Genomic DNA, 19,679 nt, shown 5'->3' with positions numbered 1-19,679 from the left:
AAGGTTTTCTAAATTCAAGGAATTTACAAAGTTGAATTTTTTTTATCAGATTTAGTGAGAATTTATGTGCATTATCTCCTGGCGTCTATCCCAGCTGTATTTAAGCAAAAGGCAGGAGTACAATCTGGACGGGTTTACCACAGGGCCACACACAAACAAATCACCACGCACACTCACATGGACGACTTAGAATCTCCAGTTAACCTCAAATACGTTTTGGGACTGTTGGAAGAAGCTGGAGTCCCTGAAGAAAACCTACATTACCACAGGGAGAACGTGCAGACTTCACACTGAAAGACCCATCACACCAGGAACCTTCCAGCTGTGAGGAAACCACAAAGCCATCGTGTGGCCCAACAGAAAAAAAGCACAAGCCTATCTGCGCTGCAGGACTGGAGCATGCGAGTAAAACGTACGGCAGCTAGCGGCGTTATATCAGATGTTTTTGTGTTTTCCTCTCGAGTTCTGTTTTTGTAGACTTGTGAGACGTCATTAATCAAAGAAAAGATTCAGTTCAAAGTCAGAGTAAATTTCATCAACGTGCCCTAATGGTGGAGAAGAAAGATCAGAATGATGTGGTGTTAGTTAGATTGGTGTGCAACAATGGCTAAAAGTAGTTTTAAGATGTTTTCCTGTGATGGTGTTGATAGATCTGATCCCCCCCCACCATTTTCAGGGATGTAGGTCAGCGAGTTGGGCTGTGGCTTCGTCAAACATGTTGTTCCAGTAGCGGTACTCTGACGTGGGTTTTTCAGCTCCCAGATACACAAATCCAAGCTTGGTGTGGCCTATTTGGGATTGGAAAAACTCAGTTCAGGGGGCTAACTACCTTGGTAGCTTGCTCTTATCTGTGATAATATTTCTTCTGCTAGCAAGTTTTTTTTTTAATCATACAAGAACGGAAACGTTATATTAACCAATCCAGAATACTAAAGTAATTTATTTAACTACACATTTATGCACAGAGTTAAGTTCAACCTACTTTTCAATCACAGTCAAAAATGTGATTAAAAAAAAAGCATCACTTTCCATGCATATCTGTATAGGACCATCAAAAATGTCAATATTGTATATCTATACAATAGGATTAGTGTTGTAAGAATTTTTTAATTCCCATCTATCCCCATTGATCTCACTGGAAATCTTCCCATTTGGAATATGTTCATATTTCCCTGAATGTAACATTTTCAGTTTCTCCAAAACAATATTTGCAACTCCAACTCATTTGAATGCTGATCCCTTCAAACACAATGACTAGGATCTTAATGACGAGGACAGAAGTGTGCAGTATGTGAACAAGTGCGGCTGTTGTGCTCTTAACGGAAGGGACAATGAAGAGCTTTCCTCACCAGAGTTACCGCCATGATATCACAAACACTGTATGTAATCTCAGCCTTAATGAGGTTTTTTTTTCTCACCTTTCTTATCTAACCCCATGTTCACTTTATTCTTTTGCGTCTCCTCTATCACCTTATTTTGTGGTTCTTTGTTTCTTCCTTGTTTGCAGACAGCTCATTAAAAAAAAAGATATGCATCTTCTTTTCAGCCCTCCTGCATGATTTAGGACAATTAGTCGGATGTAACCTCGTCGTCACGATATATTACGAAAGGTTATTATTAGAAGAGTTGGCGGAAGTGTCCCAGGAGGCAAATAATTAACTGTGACACTTCTTCGTCTAACAACAAAAAGGTGTGGAACGATTCCGATCTCCAAAAGTAATGACAAAGATGTCTCCAGAAATGGAAAGTCATCTTTGTCTTTTCCACCTGAGTTCATTAAACCTCCCCAATAAAAGTGATGTCAGAGTAGCATTTTCATGCCGACTCACGTCTGTCAGGAGTGATGAACGGAGCCGCTGCTTTCAGAGCGAGCGCTCTGTCAAAATGTCAGCGGATGAACTCATTTGTGCTGCAGGTGTGGGTACGTGTGGAACTGTGTTGGCGCTGCGGCTCCAGCGGAGAAAGCCAGTGCACAACCAGCCGATACTCCCTCCTCTGCTGACGCAAACAGCACTTAATATCTCGCACCGTGGTGTCCAATCATGTTTCACGGAGCGGGAAAACTCACTGACTTTCCCACCAAATGCTCCCTGCAGACTTATTCCTGCAATAAGAACACCTTCAGCGGGCAAAAGGGGAGCTAATTAGGTCAATGGCTCATCCGACAGAGCGTTAGGTGGCAAGAAAGGAAGAAAAATGGAGCAAACACTTCAAAACTGGCAGAGTAAATCAGTTTGAATAATCCTGTCTATTATTCACCAGCGGAGATGTAAAAGAGAAGCCTGGGAGTCACGGTGTGGTTGCAGCGGTTGTGAGCTTAAAGCACCTTTCCCCCATACAGTTTCTCCTCCTGTTTAATCTATCTTTTTCTCCGCATGTTGAAGAAAGAAAAAGTATCTGAAGTTTGACGGCTTTGCTATCCAGCCGATCGCTCTTGCGGTGGGAGTGTGACGGGAGCGTGTTGTCGCTTTCTGTGACCCCATTCTTTTTTATCTATCATGACAACTGCGTGCTCAGCACAGCCCCCGAGAACGCAGTCCATGCTGTCGCCATTAAGACGAGCCATCAAAAAGGGAAAAAAAAAAATTATCCCTGCCCGCTGAAAAGTCCCATGGCTGCAGTATTGTGTTTCCGCCTGTCAAGACTGAACGTCAAACTATCAAGAAGAAAAAAAAAACAAAAAAAGAGGAAAAAAAAAGAAAGTAAGGGAAGGGAACTGGGATGGCTGCTGCACTGATTGTGTCAAACAGTTTTACGTTTGTAGCAAAAAATAGATTTGCAGCACTGTCTGTCACGGCAGAAATGAGCTTCTTCCTATATTTCGTCTCCAGCTGATTTGTGCTTTCATGTCCCCCAACAGCAGCGGCAGCAGCTTCCCCCCCCCGCCACAGTTGCATCAGTCCTAATTATTTTGGTGACGACGTACTCAAAAAAATTAGATTGTTCCACTAATTTTAGCTCCATTATAATCTAGCCTCCCGTGCACTTGATGATTGTAACCCCAGAAGGGGGAAAAAAAAGGATATTGTTATTGTGATATGAGACGGTTTGAAACTACATGTTGGTGTTGTGGTCATAGTCAAGTTTGGCAATACAGCAGCAACTTGCAAGAAATATTTAGCCCTGCCCCAAAAAAATATCCTTTTTTAATCTCAGTTTTACTGTAAACGGCAAGATTATTCACCAAAATAGAGACCATAAATACATAGAGCAAATGGTCACCGAGGCTATTAGTTGAGTGTGAGAAGTGTAAAGTACAATGATTTAAATAATAAAATAATACAAATACAATAATTTTAAAAATATTTTTTTGAAATAAAGTTTTTTTTTATTTCCTTTGGAGTCATGGGAGTCGCCCCCTGCTGGTCACTAGAAAGAATACGGGTGTAAGAGGCTGGAACATTGGCTTAATTTTCCAAATTCATGGTTTCAACACAGTTTCTTTAACTCTTTCAAATTTAGAAGACGTGTAATATCGGGCACTACGCCCACCCCAAGAAGACCAAGTTAAACTTTCATTAAACAATAAACATAAAGATCACCACCATTCCCCCTGCTTCTATGTGTAATTTGTTATATTGTCAAAAAATAAGTTCAACCATTGTGATTTCTGTCACTACATTGCATAATCAGACTGTTTTCTGAAAAAAATAAAGAGGAAACAACAAGGAATTGCACTTTGCTAGATCAATAACAATAGACTGCTCCACCAGATGGCATTTTTCCCAAATGAGATAAAAATAGGATTTTGCAATCCTATTTTAGGGCAATGACAAAAAGAAAACAAAGTTTTCACAGTATTACTGACTGTTATTAGCCTGTTTTTCACTGTACGATTTTTAACAATAACAACAATCAAGGAAAACCTGTCCTAAAGAGAAAGAGTTAAATTAGTGCAGGTGTTTAGCAAGAAATATCAAATATCAACTTGTTTGGGATCAAGTTACTATATCACTGTCTATTTTTTTTATAATAGACAGTGAGTCTATTCAACAGACATGAGTTGCGGCGCTTAGGTAACTTATCGTAATGCTAAAAATAATTCAGTTTAATCAATGCAACCATACAGTGCAGGTATTAAAGGTATCCCCACTGTTAGCCACTGCAATAAGCTTATTCTGTGCTTCTGTACTCTCTTTCAAAACTATACTGCACCACAGATTAGGCTTAATGTTCAGCTCAGCTCTGTCGTCCCTGAGACTCGCCGGTTTTACGTCATCCGGTGCTTTCTTCATGACCGAGACTCCTTTAAAAATTATGATTGATGCAGGAGACCTGAACTATTAATCTTGTGGTCTTATTGAACTTAAAGTGCCTCAGCCCGTCAGCCTTTCAGCCTCTCAGCGGCTGACGTGCTCCCGATGAGCCCACTCTGCTCTGATTGGCCGCTTGGAAGATGCCCTTTGGCAGAGTTTTACAGACTACACGAATAAGAAAAATGTAGGTTTCTCAAATACATGTGTAGTGGTTCAAGCTGAATCTGGTCAGAAACAGGATATAATGCCAGCAGCCCACGGGACAACCTCACAGTGACTTTTTGTGGGCGTGCATGAAAAATTCAAGGAAACGGTGGGAACAGTGCAAATGAATCATTCAGAGCCGGCCGAAGCCTGAGCTTTTGACATGCAGGGAGCATTTCTACATCAATTCATTTAACGTTTTAAAAGCTGTGACCATGTATAACATAAGCACAACTTAAAAGTAATATTTTGAAGGTTAATGAGACGTAAGTAAGAAGAGTTTAATACAAAGCAAAGTAAAAGCGGTGTTTGCCAGTTTTCTTGCTTTCAGCACTTTATCCTGTAAATTGCTCCTAAACACAATAAGGCTGGAATTTACATTTTGATATCTTCTCTGCTGAACACACTCATTAACAAAAAATAATGAAAATAAAAAATAACACTCAGTGCCAATGGTCTTTTCACTAAATGATAAAAACCAAATCTTACTTTTGGCAGTAATAAATCATGTTTGTATTTTATAGATGATTTGTCAGCAGTTCAAATCAAATCACCTGATTCAGTCCTTTATATGATCCACATAAAATAAATTTGTCCTACAAAAATAGGAATTTCTTGCCCTCAATCACAATAATACTTCGAGAGAAACCGAACTGTTGGATGATGTCAGCAAAGAAAGTGTTTAGATGATCTGCCAGGCGGCTGTTTGTTTGCATTCAGCCCCATTGGCTATAAAAGATCATAGGAATCATGATAAACTTGTTTTGGTTTGTGCATCCACTGTGGGCTGTTTTGCTAAAAGTGCAAGAACTTCTAGAGGGTCAAGCAGAGAGAGGAAAAAGGCAACAACAGGAGCAAAACAACACTGATTTGTGGCTCCCTTTCCTACATCCTCGTAAAACAACGCAAACAAACTACACTAATGACAAAATGACAAATCTGTGAGCGGTGATTCATTGGGTTTTCTCACTCTCAGTCAGTCCATAACGTGGCAACGTGGATGTGAGCTGCAATCTTTCCTGGAGACAAGGAGCCACCTCCACAGAGCTGAACATGTGCTGCCGCCGTAAATCAGAGCCGGCGTCTCTGCATGTTTACCTCTGTTTCTGCTCCTGTCCCGTTTGGCTGTTAATGAATAAATAAAACGTCTCTAATACTCCAAAAAAGGAACTTTTTATGCGTTTTCAAAACTGCTATGTCTCCTTACGGCTCTTAGATTGTACAAATGGTGACTTTCTGAATGGCTGTCTGCCTTTTTTAATTTTTCTTTGACTTTTATACTTTTTTACTTTTATAAAATCCAATCCACAAATGGATTAATAAAAGCATTAAAAAAAGGGAAAAATGTCAGCAGATTCCTGTTTGAGAACCTGTTTTGTTTGTGCAAGGAGATGTTTGCAGTCATTAATCTTGGTGCGCGGTGATAAATCTGATGTTCAGGTGTGACGTGTCTTACCCTCATTTCCATGCCCTCTTTTTTCCCATCCCATGCCCAGCTGCGCTTGGTGAAGTAGTTGACTGTAGCAAACTCAATCAATGCCGAGAAGACAAACGCATAGCACACGGCCATGAACCAGTCCATGGCGGTGGCATATGCCACCTTGGGCAGGGAGTTCCTCGCACTGATGCTCAGGGTCGTCATGGTGAGGACTGTAGTGACCCCTGAGGACAGAACGAAGAGATTAGTGAAAGAGAGGCTCTTAAATTAACTTTTAAAAAAACAAATTCAGTCAAATTTTACCCCTAATTTGCTTAACTTTTCCTAACCTGTTCACCAGCATCTTTCCAGAAAATTTGGATCAGTCTGCAGCTTAAAGGAACGCTGGAGACAAAGCCATCCTGGGTCTACTCTTAGATGGCTAATTAACTTTTGTCAGGGACTATTTGAGGTTTCTGACTCCTGGGTCCCACCAAGTGTGGGAGCACCATGGATCGGCTGCACTGCGTCTGCCGCAGTGCATCCCAGTCAATAAACATTGTCCCGCTAGAAACAATGTGGCACTAACTTTACCCACCTAGTCTATTTTGGCTCTCAGCCATGGTAAATCAATGGCTGGCAGGGAGTCAGATGCAGGAAAGGCACAAAGAATGCAACTGATTTTCAAAATAAGAGTTTGAGATGAGATTTCTAACCAGTTAACAACAAGAAGCTCATTTTGGAAGATGAAAATCACATGTTGATACATTTTGATCCTTTTTATATTAATTAAACCCAAATAAACACTAGCGTGAAGTATATTTTTTAAAGATTATACCGGGTGTAGTTCATAAAATGACCATAAAGTGCTAATGTTGACTGCCATTTTTTGGCAAATGCATTTTGTGTTGTCTTTTGTTTTGATTTTGGTCCCTAACACAAGTTTGCAGTCCTTACCAACTATTTAACTGTTCTTTTCAAAACAGAGTAATCTACAGCCATGAAACTGAAACTTTAGGCAGATTCAAAAGTGCCTGTCTAAAAACAAATAATTTAGTTAGGTTTTTGGTTTAAAGTGTGCATGAAAAAAGAAAGTTACAGACTAAACAGTGTTCCAGTCCACAGCACTGCAGAGCTTTACATAATCTGCTGTAATCAGAAAGCTGAGCTTCAGACTGCTGACGCAGTTCGCCGGTGCATGAACATTACAAGTGCACTGGGTCAGTCTTTCAGGTTCAAACTACCAGGAATGACTTCTGAAAGCATTAAACCATTAAAAGGGACATATTGAGCAGTAGTTATATTTTTAAACTGGCCTGAATTTGTTTGATAAATACATAATAAATGGGTTCCGTGGTGACACTGACTCGAGTGGAGTTCTGAAAACCAAACCATCTGTTTCCACTTAATAATTAAAATACACAAAATTAAAATAGTTTTATCAAACCATATTCTAAGACTCAAGTTGTCAAGAAACAAACAAACAAAACAAAACAAAAAGCTTCAGCTCATACACAAATAAAGACATACAGTACAGCCTCGGCCTCGTTTGCAGGCCGGTGTCCAAAGACGGAACAGCAGATCCCTGTCAGCTAAAACAAATTAATTTGGAAATCAATCCAATAGCGTCACAGATAATTTCTTCTTACATCCCGCCGTTTCAGCTGGTGCTGCGGGGAATGAGATCCGGCTCGGACAATGGTCACCCATCCAAGCACATAAAAACAATCACTCCTCTGTACTGATGCATCTCATCTGATAAAAATGGATCCACGGCAGATGCTAAATGGGAAAACTGTCATGAAGAATGGAGAGGGAAAACTAATTTCAAGAAGTCATGGGTGAAAAATTAGAAACCGTGACAAAAGATTGATTGATAGCTGTTGCATTTGAGATTGGGGGTGATTTTAGATGAATGCCTCAAGAATAACGTGACCTGATCACAGAAATCACACATTTCTCTTTAATTACAGTGTTTGCCTGTATTTAAAGTAATTTTTAAAGGCAAAATCCTTCTCATTTACAAATATAACTATATTGTTTTCAAAATCTCACAATTTGGCAAAAGTTGCGGTTCTCGTTAATTAGTTTGAACCTTTATGTAACAGAAACACATACAAATGCAGTATTAAAAAAAGAAATACAATTACATTAACAATTTGATGCATGCATTGCTATCGACAGAAAATAGAGATCAATGAAGAGAGGTCAGGAAAACCTTAGATTATCAGATTAATCTGCGACAGGTGAAGGTGCAAAGATGAGTTACAAAAGGAGCAGCATCAAAGACTTCATTCTTCCAGGTGAAGATGGCTCCTCCTTTTGTGCCAAACTCTGTCAGAGTATCATCATTTAAAGTGTATTTCCTGAAGAATGTATGCATGGAACATCAATTTTTAAAACGGTTACAGCTGGTTTTGTGCACCGATCATATACTGTATAAGAAGAACTGCACAGACGCCCTGTGATGTCACCCATACGTTTTCTGAAATGTGCTTTATTCCTTGTTGCTGCAGAAAAGCAGAACGAGCAAACCCGTGAACCGGCTGGAACACGCTCAGTTAATCTGACTTTTTACTTTAAATTAAAAACAGTTAGTCACCTAAGGCTACCTGAATCCCCCCTGACCAAGATCCTCCCATGATTCAATGCATAGGCCTGTCCACACTCCATTTTCTTTCCACAGTAAATTAATGGGATCCAAACACTGTAGGCAACATGCCACCTATAAGATGCGTTTTTTTCTACTAGAGGGGATAGATTTTCCGGGGCCGGACCGTTGACACGCGTCTCCATCACAGGAATGGGCGTGCAGAAGTGGCCTTCAGGAACCTTTACTGTGTGAAAAACGTTCCTGTAGTAGGAGAGGTTCTCCGGCTGGCTGAAAGACAGCCGGAGCCGGAGAACCTGAACGTAATCAGGATTTCCAAATTACATTCAGCACTCTCACGTGGACATAGATCATGTGACCACAACTCATGTTAACGATTTGGACAAGAAACATTTAGCTATCAATACATTTGGTGAACATGGAGATTACAAGAAAAAGTTATAGATGTACCGACGAGTCAGTTCAGTTCTTGTTGGGGTATTACACCATTGTAGAAGATGAGGGGTTTTATTTGAATCTCAATCGATACGACCACAGTGAATGTTAGAAAAGCAAATAAAAGCGCAAGTAAGCTCCCTTGTTTACGTGTTTCGTCTTTACTTTCTTCTTTAGTTGTATTCTTCTTTTTCGTCCCTACACTTAAGGCAGTGTAGAGACATTATGTCCAACTGGATCTTATAGCAGAACATGAAGTAGCTGCATTGGTTCAATGTATGTTTGTCTTACTTTTTCTCCACACAGATACAACTTCAAATTCTTCCTTAATATTCCAGTCTCATGACTTCCACTTTCCACATCTCAGTATCAATGAAAAGTGCCAATGCGAGCATCATGATGTGATGTGACGTGGTGGGAGTCCATCATTATGAATGTACAAAGATACTGGAATTTGACACTTAAGTTACCATCCTGTGATGTCTCAGGAAAGTGTTTACATCAGCAGGACGCTCTGCTCCATTTACAACACTGTGGCTTCCTAGAGAGGTGCTGGTCTGGCTGCTCTTTAGATCTCCTACTGAAAATGTGTGGTGCAGCCCAGAGAGGCGAGCTGGATGGCCACGGACTGCTGGGCAGCTGAAATTTTTATTCAGCGTGAACGGGCAGAGATTCACTGAAGAAACTGCAACAACTCACATCTTCATCTCCTCAAAGACTGAAAACTGTAATTTAAAAGAAGGGTAACGTAACAACGGTAAACACGTCGCTCTCAGCTTAAATAATTAAAAACTAGAAAATTTCGGGAAATTTTGATATGGGCATGCCCTACTACCCATTCGTCCCCTTTTGCTGCTTTGGTTTGTAGTGGTTGTGTTTAAGGTTGTTTTGGTTGTGTCGGAGGTGGTTCCGGCCATGTTTGGGGTTATTAATAATGACCAATAAATCAAGCCACGGCCTGGATGCACGTTGCGGTTCGGGCCACATTTACGGATGATTTATTCATATTCTCCCCCATAAAAATGCATAGGTTTTACTGCCATGGTACAAGCCCCATAGGATAGAATGGGAAAATTTGGCTTCAATATCTCAAAAGCTGTAAACGACAGCGTAATGAGACCTCAGTATGTTGTAGTCAACAGCAACCCGAGTCTTTTAAGGTTGGATCAAAGTCTCTACGATATTGTGTTGCCACGCAACAAGCATCCAAAGTTCCTTTAGCATCAAAATGAGCATAGTTGAATATCTCAAAAAGCGTAATAGCTAGCATGATGAGACTAAACTATGTTGGAGTACAACGCGTCCCGGGTTGTTCAATGTTGTAATGAGGTCTGTACGATAAACCGGAATTTCTTTTTAAATTGAAAGTTATATAACACAAAAACCGTAATAATTAGCATGATGAGGTTGTACGGTCCTTTAGTGCCAATCGGGCCGAATGTTTGTAAATTTGAAGGATGTCTCTACGATAAAGTTTGGCCGAGCAATAAACGTTCGAATTTTTATCAACTGTTGACACGGTAACACTTTCGCCTTCATTCTCATGTTTTTTTCAGGCGTGTTTTTTTTTTTGGAGATTTTTTTTCCCACATCAGAGCGGGGTCATGCTGTACACCCGCTGGTGCGCAGTGGGACTTTTGCGACTTTAGCTGGTTAGCAAAATGCTAGCAACATTGCCCTTTGGGCCATTTTGGACGATTGCAATATGGTCATGCCACTACTTGGCATGACCATAAAAAAAGATACAATGGAGTTGGTCAGTGAAGACAATTAAAATAATTTTTTGTACTTATCTTTCAAATAAGGGTTCAAAGGAATAAACAAATTAAATATTGGGTTGAAAAAGATAACATCTCGTCTGAAAATATAATCTACATTTTAATCAAGATATATTTAATCATCCCAACAAAGTGAAAAGTGGAAGTCCACAGATGGTATGAATCAGCTCAGAAGGACTGTGTTTTTCAGATGAAGAAAAGGAAAAGGCCGTGCTTTGAAGCGTGCTCTTCACCGCACGATTACAACAACTCTCCGCTATTCTGAGGGACAAGCAATTTCTCACATGGCTGTCATGATTTTCAGATGACTGTTAAAGGAAAACATAGTTGCTGGTGTTTGCGGGTTGGACGGTTTTTATATTCTGAGCGATTCTTGAACTCCTATGCCCTTCCGCATCTGCTGTATGTGACTTCATGCATGTTCCAAATCAAAATGCCAAAGCTATTACAACTCATCTCTGAGTAAAGGACGATCTAAGTCGACACGCTGTTCTTAACGTTAATTGGTCTGGATGCATGAACAGAAGCCATTAGTATTCAAAGCACAGGCGCAGAAAGCAAGGTTAAGTGCCTTCCTGGAACGGAGGAAATGTCTTTAAATCAAGTGACAACTGATCTTGCATTCTTAACTAATCTTGCTTAACAGTTTGCTTTTTTGTAGAATAGTAAATAGTGCTTTAAATGTGTGGATTTGATCAGGAAATAGTGTTTTATACAAAGAAGTGAGATTTGATCCCTTTCTTGTTCCTTATAAACTCATTGACTTTTTTTTGTTTCCAACTGCAACTTCAGACAGATAATCATGTTTTTCAAAACAAAAGTCCCTTAGGCAGTGCTTAATATATTTGTTATTCTGTGCACATTTTTGCATCGTATCAGATTTGCTGAGAACTTTACTTGTAGTTAAAAAGCCCTCTCCACAAATGCTCTGATCTGATTAATGCATCGATCACTTGAACGATATTTAATAAAGAAGATGACACTCACCGAAGACCGTGCGAGCGGGAACTGATTCCCTGTTAAGCCAGAAGGAGACCTGAGACAGTATGACAGTCATGATGCACGGTAGGTAGGTTTGAATCACAAAATAGCCAATTTTCCGTTTCAAATGGAAATATGTTGTCATCACCACGTATTCTCCTGAGGGAAAGGAGAGAAGCGGAGAGAGAGAGGGAGGAAGACAAACAAGGTGAAGATTATTAATACAACCGTGCCCAGTTGGGAGGAAACAAATGAGCCACGTGAAAACATGAGAAATGCTGGTGAAAAGATGCTTGGTGTTTAGAAACAGTCCACTGAGGTGGACTCCTTTTGACAGTTTTAATGAAGATCTCTATTTATTGAGCAACATTCCCAGCAAATACACACCTGTGCCCTTGAATAGAAAGGATGTTTGATGTACTTTTTATTAATCAACAGCGTTGTCAGACAGCTTTTCCTGGAAGGTTGGCTTGTTGAAGGTTAAGAGTCATTCTTCCCAAAGGAGCATTGAACAGCTTTCAAGCCAAATCTAAGTCAACGATTTCTAAAATGTAGGAATTCAGCAGCATGTTCTCTTTTGCCGTCGGTGTGAAGACCCTACGCCTGCGTCGGTCTCACCCACTTGTATTTGTCACCGATGGCAGTAAATGCACAAATTCACAGCTTCCCCAAGCGCTGGCTCTCATTGCCATGTTTGCAATCTGTGTTGCAGAGATAGGAGGGAAACAAGCTCCCTTTCCCCGAGGTGCCTTCCCTGACGAGATTCTGACCAGAGCTGAAGAGCCTCAAATCTTCCCATTCCCATAGCTCACTGTAGTCCATTAAGTTTAGAGGCAAAAGAAATGGGATTTTCTGACATCCACAAGCTGACACAGTTTAAGAAAAGAATCACACCGACTCCGTCTTAAATCTGAAATTTCTAAGACTTCACTTGATCACGTGCCGCACTTACTTCTCTTCACTTACAGTCATGGTCATCCTGGGTTTTGTAAGAGTATAATAAAAATAATATAACTGTAGTAAGTCTTAATCAACATAAATACAACATATAACATTATTTTCCATTATGCCAATACTGAGGGCAATGATAAGCTCCCCCATTGTTTGCTTGCTTGAAGATCCACCTTCAGCAGCATAACCTGAAGTGTTTGTGTCTTGACTTTGTATCTGACTCACATCCTCGAGGATGAATTATGATCCATCCTTTTATGACAAAATTGCTTTAGTTTATTTGGGGTTTTTGGGCATTTGCTGATGAACAGTTCTCTTAAGGTTCCTCCCTACTGCATGACCTTTGGCTTTCTCAAACAAAATATCTCAGTTGTGGAAGACTCGTTTTAAACATCTTTCTTCGGAGGTTTAAATTACCTGTCCCATGTTGTACAATGTGAGCAGTTCAATGATCAACATCATTTGATTTTGCAACCAAAGACAGCCTGATAAAATGTTCTCTCAGAGCCAGATATCCTTTGAATAACCAATTAATCTGGATTGATCTGGATTGATATATAAATTGATGTATAAATGTGACCCAGCTCGATTCCTTAAAAAAAGGTAAACGTAAAAGAAATCCATCCTGGTGGAATTGTGGCCACAGAGGTCAACACTATGAAGGCACTGTGAGTTATCACAGACATTGTTGGTATGTGCAGACTGGGTCATACTACGGTTTTCTCAGTAATTTGAGAAAACCAGATATCTCTTGTTATTGATTACCATTACACCTCCACCTCTGTGCTTGACAGTTGGTCTGATGAGTTTCTGCTGAAATGCCATGTTTTTTTCAAGATATCAGCAAAAATCAGCACATAAAGGCCAAAAAACTCAATTTTGGTGTCAGAAGAGGAGGCTTATCCCTGGCAAGAATACCAGACGAACCAAACTCGTTCAGTCTTTTAACTGTGCTGTCATGGACTTTAAACCGTAACATGCTCCGTGGGGACTGTAGGGTTTGAGATGAAGCCCTTATATTTTTTTTTGTATTTTTCTGAGTATTGCATGGTCTGACCTTGGGCTGAACTTGCTGAGACACCTGTTCCGGGGAAAACTGCGAAATGTCTTGAAAGCTTTCCAATTGTGAAGAATCTTTCTGTAGAATTAAGAAGGTTAAACTCGGAAATTCCTTTGATATGTTTGATTTTATGGGGCCTGCACACCTGCTGATGATAAATCCATCAAAGGCTGATTATTCGCATCACCTGATTGCAATTTACATGCTTAAATCCAACAGGTATGCTATGGGTGTACTTAGTATTGCCCACATTTCATTTTTTGCTTAATTTTTGTGAAGTAAATAATGGCATGGGGAAAAATGTTTATATATCATCTTCTGTATTTGCTTAATGCTATAAGTGAATAGGATTTTTATAGTTTTTATGCAAAACAAGGAACATATAGGACAAAAGAAAGGAGTACTGAGTTTTACAAACGACTCAACAGTTAAGCAAAAATTAAAAAGGGATCACAGTTACCACCCTCTTGTAAAGCTAAACAAATCATTAAAAGCAATACTTCCTCAGAAAACAGCAACATAACAGAGGATTTCTTTTCCTCCTTTAGTCTGAACGTGGCTGAAGTCGTAAAGACCTCTGCGACTCTGCTCCCGAGGGCTCCCGTAAATGAGCGAGCAGCTTTAATGCCGACGTTAACTCTCTGGAAATGGGCAGCCAGTCTGGCGCAGTTTAAAGCTTTACTCTCTTTACTGATTAACAGAAGTACTATTTGATCCTCAGCAAATCATGATGCTGCGCAGATGGACAATTTTTTACAGGTTCACCATGGTCAGTAATAAATATCATAATTGCAGCACATACTTTAAAGAGGCTGAACTCAAATATAAATTAACTGTCCAAAGTCAGGACACATCTCCCCTTTCCTTTTTATTGAGTTGGTATGCCAAACCTTTGACTGGAGCTGCATATTATACCTGCAGCAGTTCTGACTCAGGATCCTGTGCTGGAGGATATTTACTTTAATTTCTGAATTATTAAAGTGGATTTAAGGCTTCGGGTCCCCCAAAAAGACTGGAAATTGGACTTTCAGTTCTGTGTCCACCCTTTATATTATCTTTGGGAATATGCTGAACAGTTTCACTGAAAAACTGATGACAGTAATCATTTTCTCAATGGGGCCAAACTATTTACGCTGAATTTGAAATGACAGAGTGCAGTAAAGTGCCGACTGCTACTCTGTGAAAACACACAATAGTGCCAACGTAAGCCAATAGAAATGAAAGAGGGGGATTTAATTTACTATAAACTATATGCAGAAAAACTGATGGGTTTACATTTCAAAGGTAGGCGTTTCACCCCGCGATACACTTATTTCCCTTCTCTTCTTGCGGTTACAGTCCATTAAAATAGAAATTTGAGCGTTAAACTGCTGTGAAATTCTGCTCGACTCGCCGGCCTGCACCAGCCATCGGCAGGCGGATTCAATGCAGTCTGCAGTTGGCCCTAGGCCCTAAGCTTTCACCTGAACTAAAGAGAGTTAACCTATGCCATGCTGCTCTCCATGCTGCTGTCTGGGCTCAGCGTGCAGTGTGGCGTACCTGTGCTGGAACTGATGGTTTCTTTTCCGATAACGTGTCCCAGTAAGTCATACTGGTTAAGCCTGGAACCGTCCTCGGCCACAGCGACGGACCTCTCGTCCCCTTGGGTCCACAGGTAGATCACCTCATTATTGGTGTAGGCGTCTGGGCAACATGGCGAGCACGAGGGGGAAAAAAAGGAGCAAACTTAGATTAGACATCAAAATGTGAGGCAACGTTCAGCCCTGATGCTGGTGTTGTCGCTTCCAATATAACACAAGCAAGATTTACTTTGTCAGAAAAGACTGTGTGACAAATATTACAATTAGGACTCGGGGAAAAGCAGGGCTGGTACATCAGTTCCATGTAATAAACCAGAAGTGATCAGGCTGATAGATATTTCAGGCAGACACTGGCATCAGATGTCTGGTATTTGTTGAAAATTCCCTTTGATATTCTGTTTGTAGCCATGTGAGCACAGCTCGAGGGATCTCAGTGATATCTGTGTTGGTTTGTTGCAGCCTTGCATTTGAAACACACTAATGACAGACCTCAGTGATTCTACAGTTACCGACTTTAGATCAGAGCTGCAGACCAACATGCGCACGGAAAAAAGTCAAAAAATCAGTCTATAATGAAAGGTCTGCTGTTTTGACTGTAGTTTTGTTTAAAAAAAATCAAATTACAGTAGATAAAGTTTGGAAAGTATGGAAAATGCAACTGAAGATGGTAAAAAAACTTGCAGGGACTTTTACTTTTTTGGCTTCCATAGCAGACAGTATGGCCAAAGATTTGCATGTTTTGTCTCATCCACTGGATTTCATTTTGTTTAAGAACATCTACTTTTGCATTTCAGGCCTGCAGCAGAGGGACAAACACAAAAGTACAGCTGTGCCGATACATATACAGTTCTCCTTTTTTTGGCAATTTTTCAGAGAATATGAATTATAACCCAAAATCCTTTTTTTTTTCTACACGGTTAGTGGTTTATCAACAAATAATTGTGTTTGCTCTTTTTAAATCATAATGACAACAGAAACTACGCAAAGACCCTGATCAAAAGTTTACAGACCCTGGATGTTTTGGCCTGATAATGCACGCACAAGTTGACACACAGATATAAAAGGCTACTAAACATAACCATGTTCACCTGGGATCTGTTTGCTTGTAATTGTGTGTATAAAAAGTCACTGGGTTTCTGGATTCGTGACAGACCCCTGCATGTTTCACCCAGCGTTGCAGAGATGCCGCTGGGTTCTGAGCCAATGAATTATCAAAGCATCTGCAGGAGTAAGGAGTCGGACTTTATAACAGGAAAAGGATATAAAAAGATATAAAAAGATATCCAAGGAATTGAGAATGCCAGTCAGCAGTATATAAACTGAAATTAAGAAGCAGAGGACGAGTGATTTCTAATAAAATCAAGTCAGGGTCAAGTGGACCAACAGAAATTACTGGCAGGAAAACTGTTCAAGATGCAATTAAAAACCTGAGAGGCACTTGAAGAAAAATGAGTTGCTTGGTCAAGTCGCCAGAAGAAAGCCATTACTACACCAATCCCATAGCATGGATACAAGGCTCAAAACTTCTGGCATAAAGTTATGTGGGGTGATGGAAAACGTGCACCCATCAGCCCAGAATCTGCACATCAGACGTATTGGAATGCTCCAACATGACAATGATCCAAAAACAAGTGCCAAGTGGACCTGTCGTTGGCTACAGCCACAAAAAGTGAAAGTTCTGGGCTGCATCTCGGCCTCCTGAGCTCAATGTCATTGAGCCACTTCGGGGAGATCTTAAATGTGTCGTTCACACAAGAGATCCAAAGATTTTCCAAGATCTGGAGGCTTTTCACCAAGAATAGGCAGCTTTAGCTTCTGAGAAAATCCAAGACTACTGCAAACGATTTCAGGCTATCATCGATGTTAAAGGGGGCAGTGTTGTCTTCGTCAGTGATGACGAAATCATTTCGTTGATGCCACTTTTTTTTCATGACGATAACCAGACGGTGACAATATAAACATGGCTCTTTGATAACTAAAACGTGACAAAACTTGTGTGATTTTTTGACGAGACGAGAATGGATGAAAATGTGTTATGTGTTCAGGAATAATCGTAAATAAATTGTTATAAAATATGAAGATATTCGTTAATGAGTGTGCTCCTATAGGCCAATCCTTACGTTATGACTGTCCCTGAATGCATCAGAGCTGTGAGCCAGCGCTGATTGGCTGTGCGGCATTAACTTGTTTTGAACCAAACTCTTTGGAGGGAAGCGAAAGAGGAGAATGGAGAAGAACAAATATCAATCTGGCTCATTCAAACGAAAGGTGAAAGATGAAAGTGAAGCTGGTTGCTTCTTGTTACCCACTTATTTACTGCTTTTCATCGACATCACACCATGTCCCAACAACGCCGGTTACTGAAGAGGAGGCGAGGCTAGCCGCTAGCGGTGCTACCCAAAACCCGCCATCAGAGGACATCAAGGAGCCCCGCTGCACAGGAAAACCACCAGGAGCTCAGCTGCAAACACCCAACCGCTGCAGGAACATATTGTGTCACCACCACCAGCGGAGGTCAGCGTCTGTGCCAGTATCACCAGCTATGACCCTTTCCTCATTGCATATGTGCACGGATGAGGCCCGACTGTCTAACCTCACTGCTGAGTGTTGAGCGCACTTTGAATCACCTTGTGTTGAATTGTGCTATACAAATAAACTTGCCTTGCCTTGAGCATTAACATTAATGAGGAGAAAGTGGTCGACAAGTTTGCCGCCATGAAGGAGAGGAGGGCAAAATTTTGAAAGAGGATTAAGCATGTACAAAGTTTTGAACGTTATTCAAACGTTCAAAACGTTATTCTTGTTTTCTACGTTACCTGGATACTATTTTGTTTGAGCCGAGGACTGTGGAGGAGTCGACTGTAAACTGCGGCATGCAGCGCAGAGAAATCCATTGGTGATTCAGTGTAACCTTCATAAATAATTAATCTCTTCCTCAGAATGTTTTTTAGCTTTGACCACCTGCCTATTTGAATCTGTCTTGTGTTGTCAACTATATATCAGACCGCCGAGTCTATTCTCTGTTATAGAGCTTAAAAAGAATCTTATAAACCGCTGTGTCTATATCTAATATATGAATAGAACTAATAGACAAAAAATTAAGCTAAAAGACTAAGACCAAATCTAAGATGGTTGTCAAAATCAACACTGAAAGGGTGTAGGAACTACACGCTATTGCCAACTAGGGTCTGTAAACCTTTCATCAGGGTCATTTGGGTAGTTTCTGTTGTCATTATGATTTAAAAAGAGCAAATTCAATTGTTTGATAAGACATGGCTTCACCCAGCCACTACCACGAGTGAAAGAAAGGTTTCTGTGTTATCATCCATTTTCACTGAAAAATGGCCCAAAAACTGACAAATCCTGCCAGGGTGTGTAGATTTATGAGCACAGCTGTGTATCCTTGTTGATCCAGGTTCTGCTCAAGGTTTCCTCCTGCCCCTGCTCAGGATGAAGCTTTGGTGCTCCTAAGCCAGGCTGTGTTTTTAATGAACTTGATTTATAAGAAGTAGAATGAATTATTATGAATATATTATAATGAATTGAATTTAATGGGATTAAATAAGACAGAATTTAACTGTTCTGTCCAATTAAATACTTGGAAATATGAAATAGGTCTTTGAATAATATTCTTTTTGAATAGTTACATGTTTTTCTGATGCGTTTGTTATAAAATCCCCTGATGATATCATCCGTTTTAAAATACCACAACTATATTTGGACTTAAGCTCCTCGTAAATATTTCCTCTGGTACAGATGACACGCAGAACCTTCAAGGCATTTTAATCACACAAAACGTGACACATTGTGCACATGCAATACACCAAACAAGTGGTGAAAAGATTATCACTAATCCTATAAAGACCATGTTCATTTAAACAAGACCCAGTTCCAACACTAGTCCAAGTGAGTCTTTTGTAATAAGACAAGACAAGAAAGCAGCATGCTGCAGAAAACCAGTACTAGCAACCAGCTGCTATCAGTGGCGAGCTAAGACTGCGTTCAGTCCGGCCATGCAAGAATCACGTCTCTGCAAAAGAAACTCTCTGAGCTAGAAGTCCAAGAACAAGCAATAACTTTACTTTCAACAACCCACCTGAATTCAGTCTTGCCTCCAGGGTTTCACCATCATAAATCATGTTCCAGCACAAAACTCTATGCGGCTCACATCAAAATCTGTTTCACTGTGTCTGTGAATAGTTAATAGATGGATGGTAGAAAATCTGGACTTTGGAGAACTATTTTGAGCAAAAGAACAAGTGAGGAAGTTTTACAGTTTGGTACCTGAAAAGCCTCATTGACACCTAAGAGTGGCCAATTTGCAAAGTCCATCTAAACATTCAAATACCACAACAAGGAAATGAGTCTTGGTAAAATAAATGAACAAATGTGACAGAAGATATTTG

General features: G+C 40.2%; 1 protein-coding gene across 1 annotated transcript in view; it reads right to left on the bottom strand.

Moving 5' to 3' along the window:
• The window catches only part of gabra3 (gamma-aminobutyric acid type A receptor subunit alpha3), a 152,731-nt gene that overhangs the window by 4,889 nt on the left and 128,163 nt on the right, over positions 1 to 19,679 (bottom strand). Inside the window, exons 7-9 of the mRNA XM_061740047.1 lie at positions 15,233 to 15,376; positions 11,689 to 11,841; positions 5,917 to 6,122 (exon numbers count right to left, since the gene is read on the bottom strand). Coding sequence (XP_061596031.1) covers positions 5,917 to 6,122; positions 11,689 to 11,841; positions 15,233 to 15,376 — 503 coding nt within the window. The remainder of the gene's footprint in view (positions 1 to 5,916; positions 6,123 to 11,688; positions 11,842 to 15,232; positions 15,377 to 19,679) is intronic.

Source organism: Cololabis saira, chromosome 14 (genome assembly GCF_033807715.1).
Source record: "Cololabis saira isolate AMF1-May2022 chromosome 14, fColSai1.1, whole genome shotgun sequence".
In the NCBI taxonomy this organism is placed as follows: domain Eukaryota; kingdom Metazoa; phylum Chordata; class Actinopteri; order Beloniformes; family Belonidae; genus Cololabis; species Cololabis saira.
This window is presented reverse-complemented; position numbering and strand designations above follow the sequence as displayed.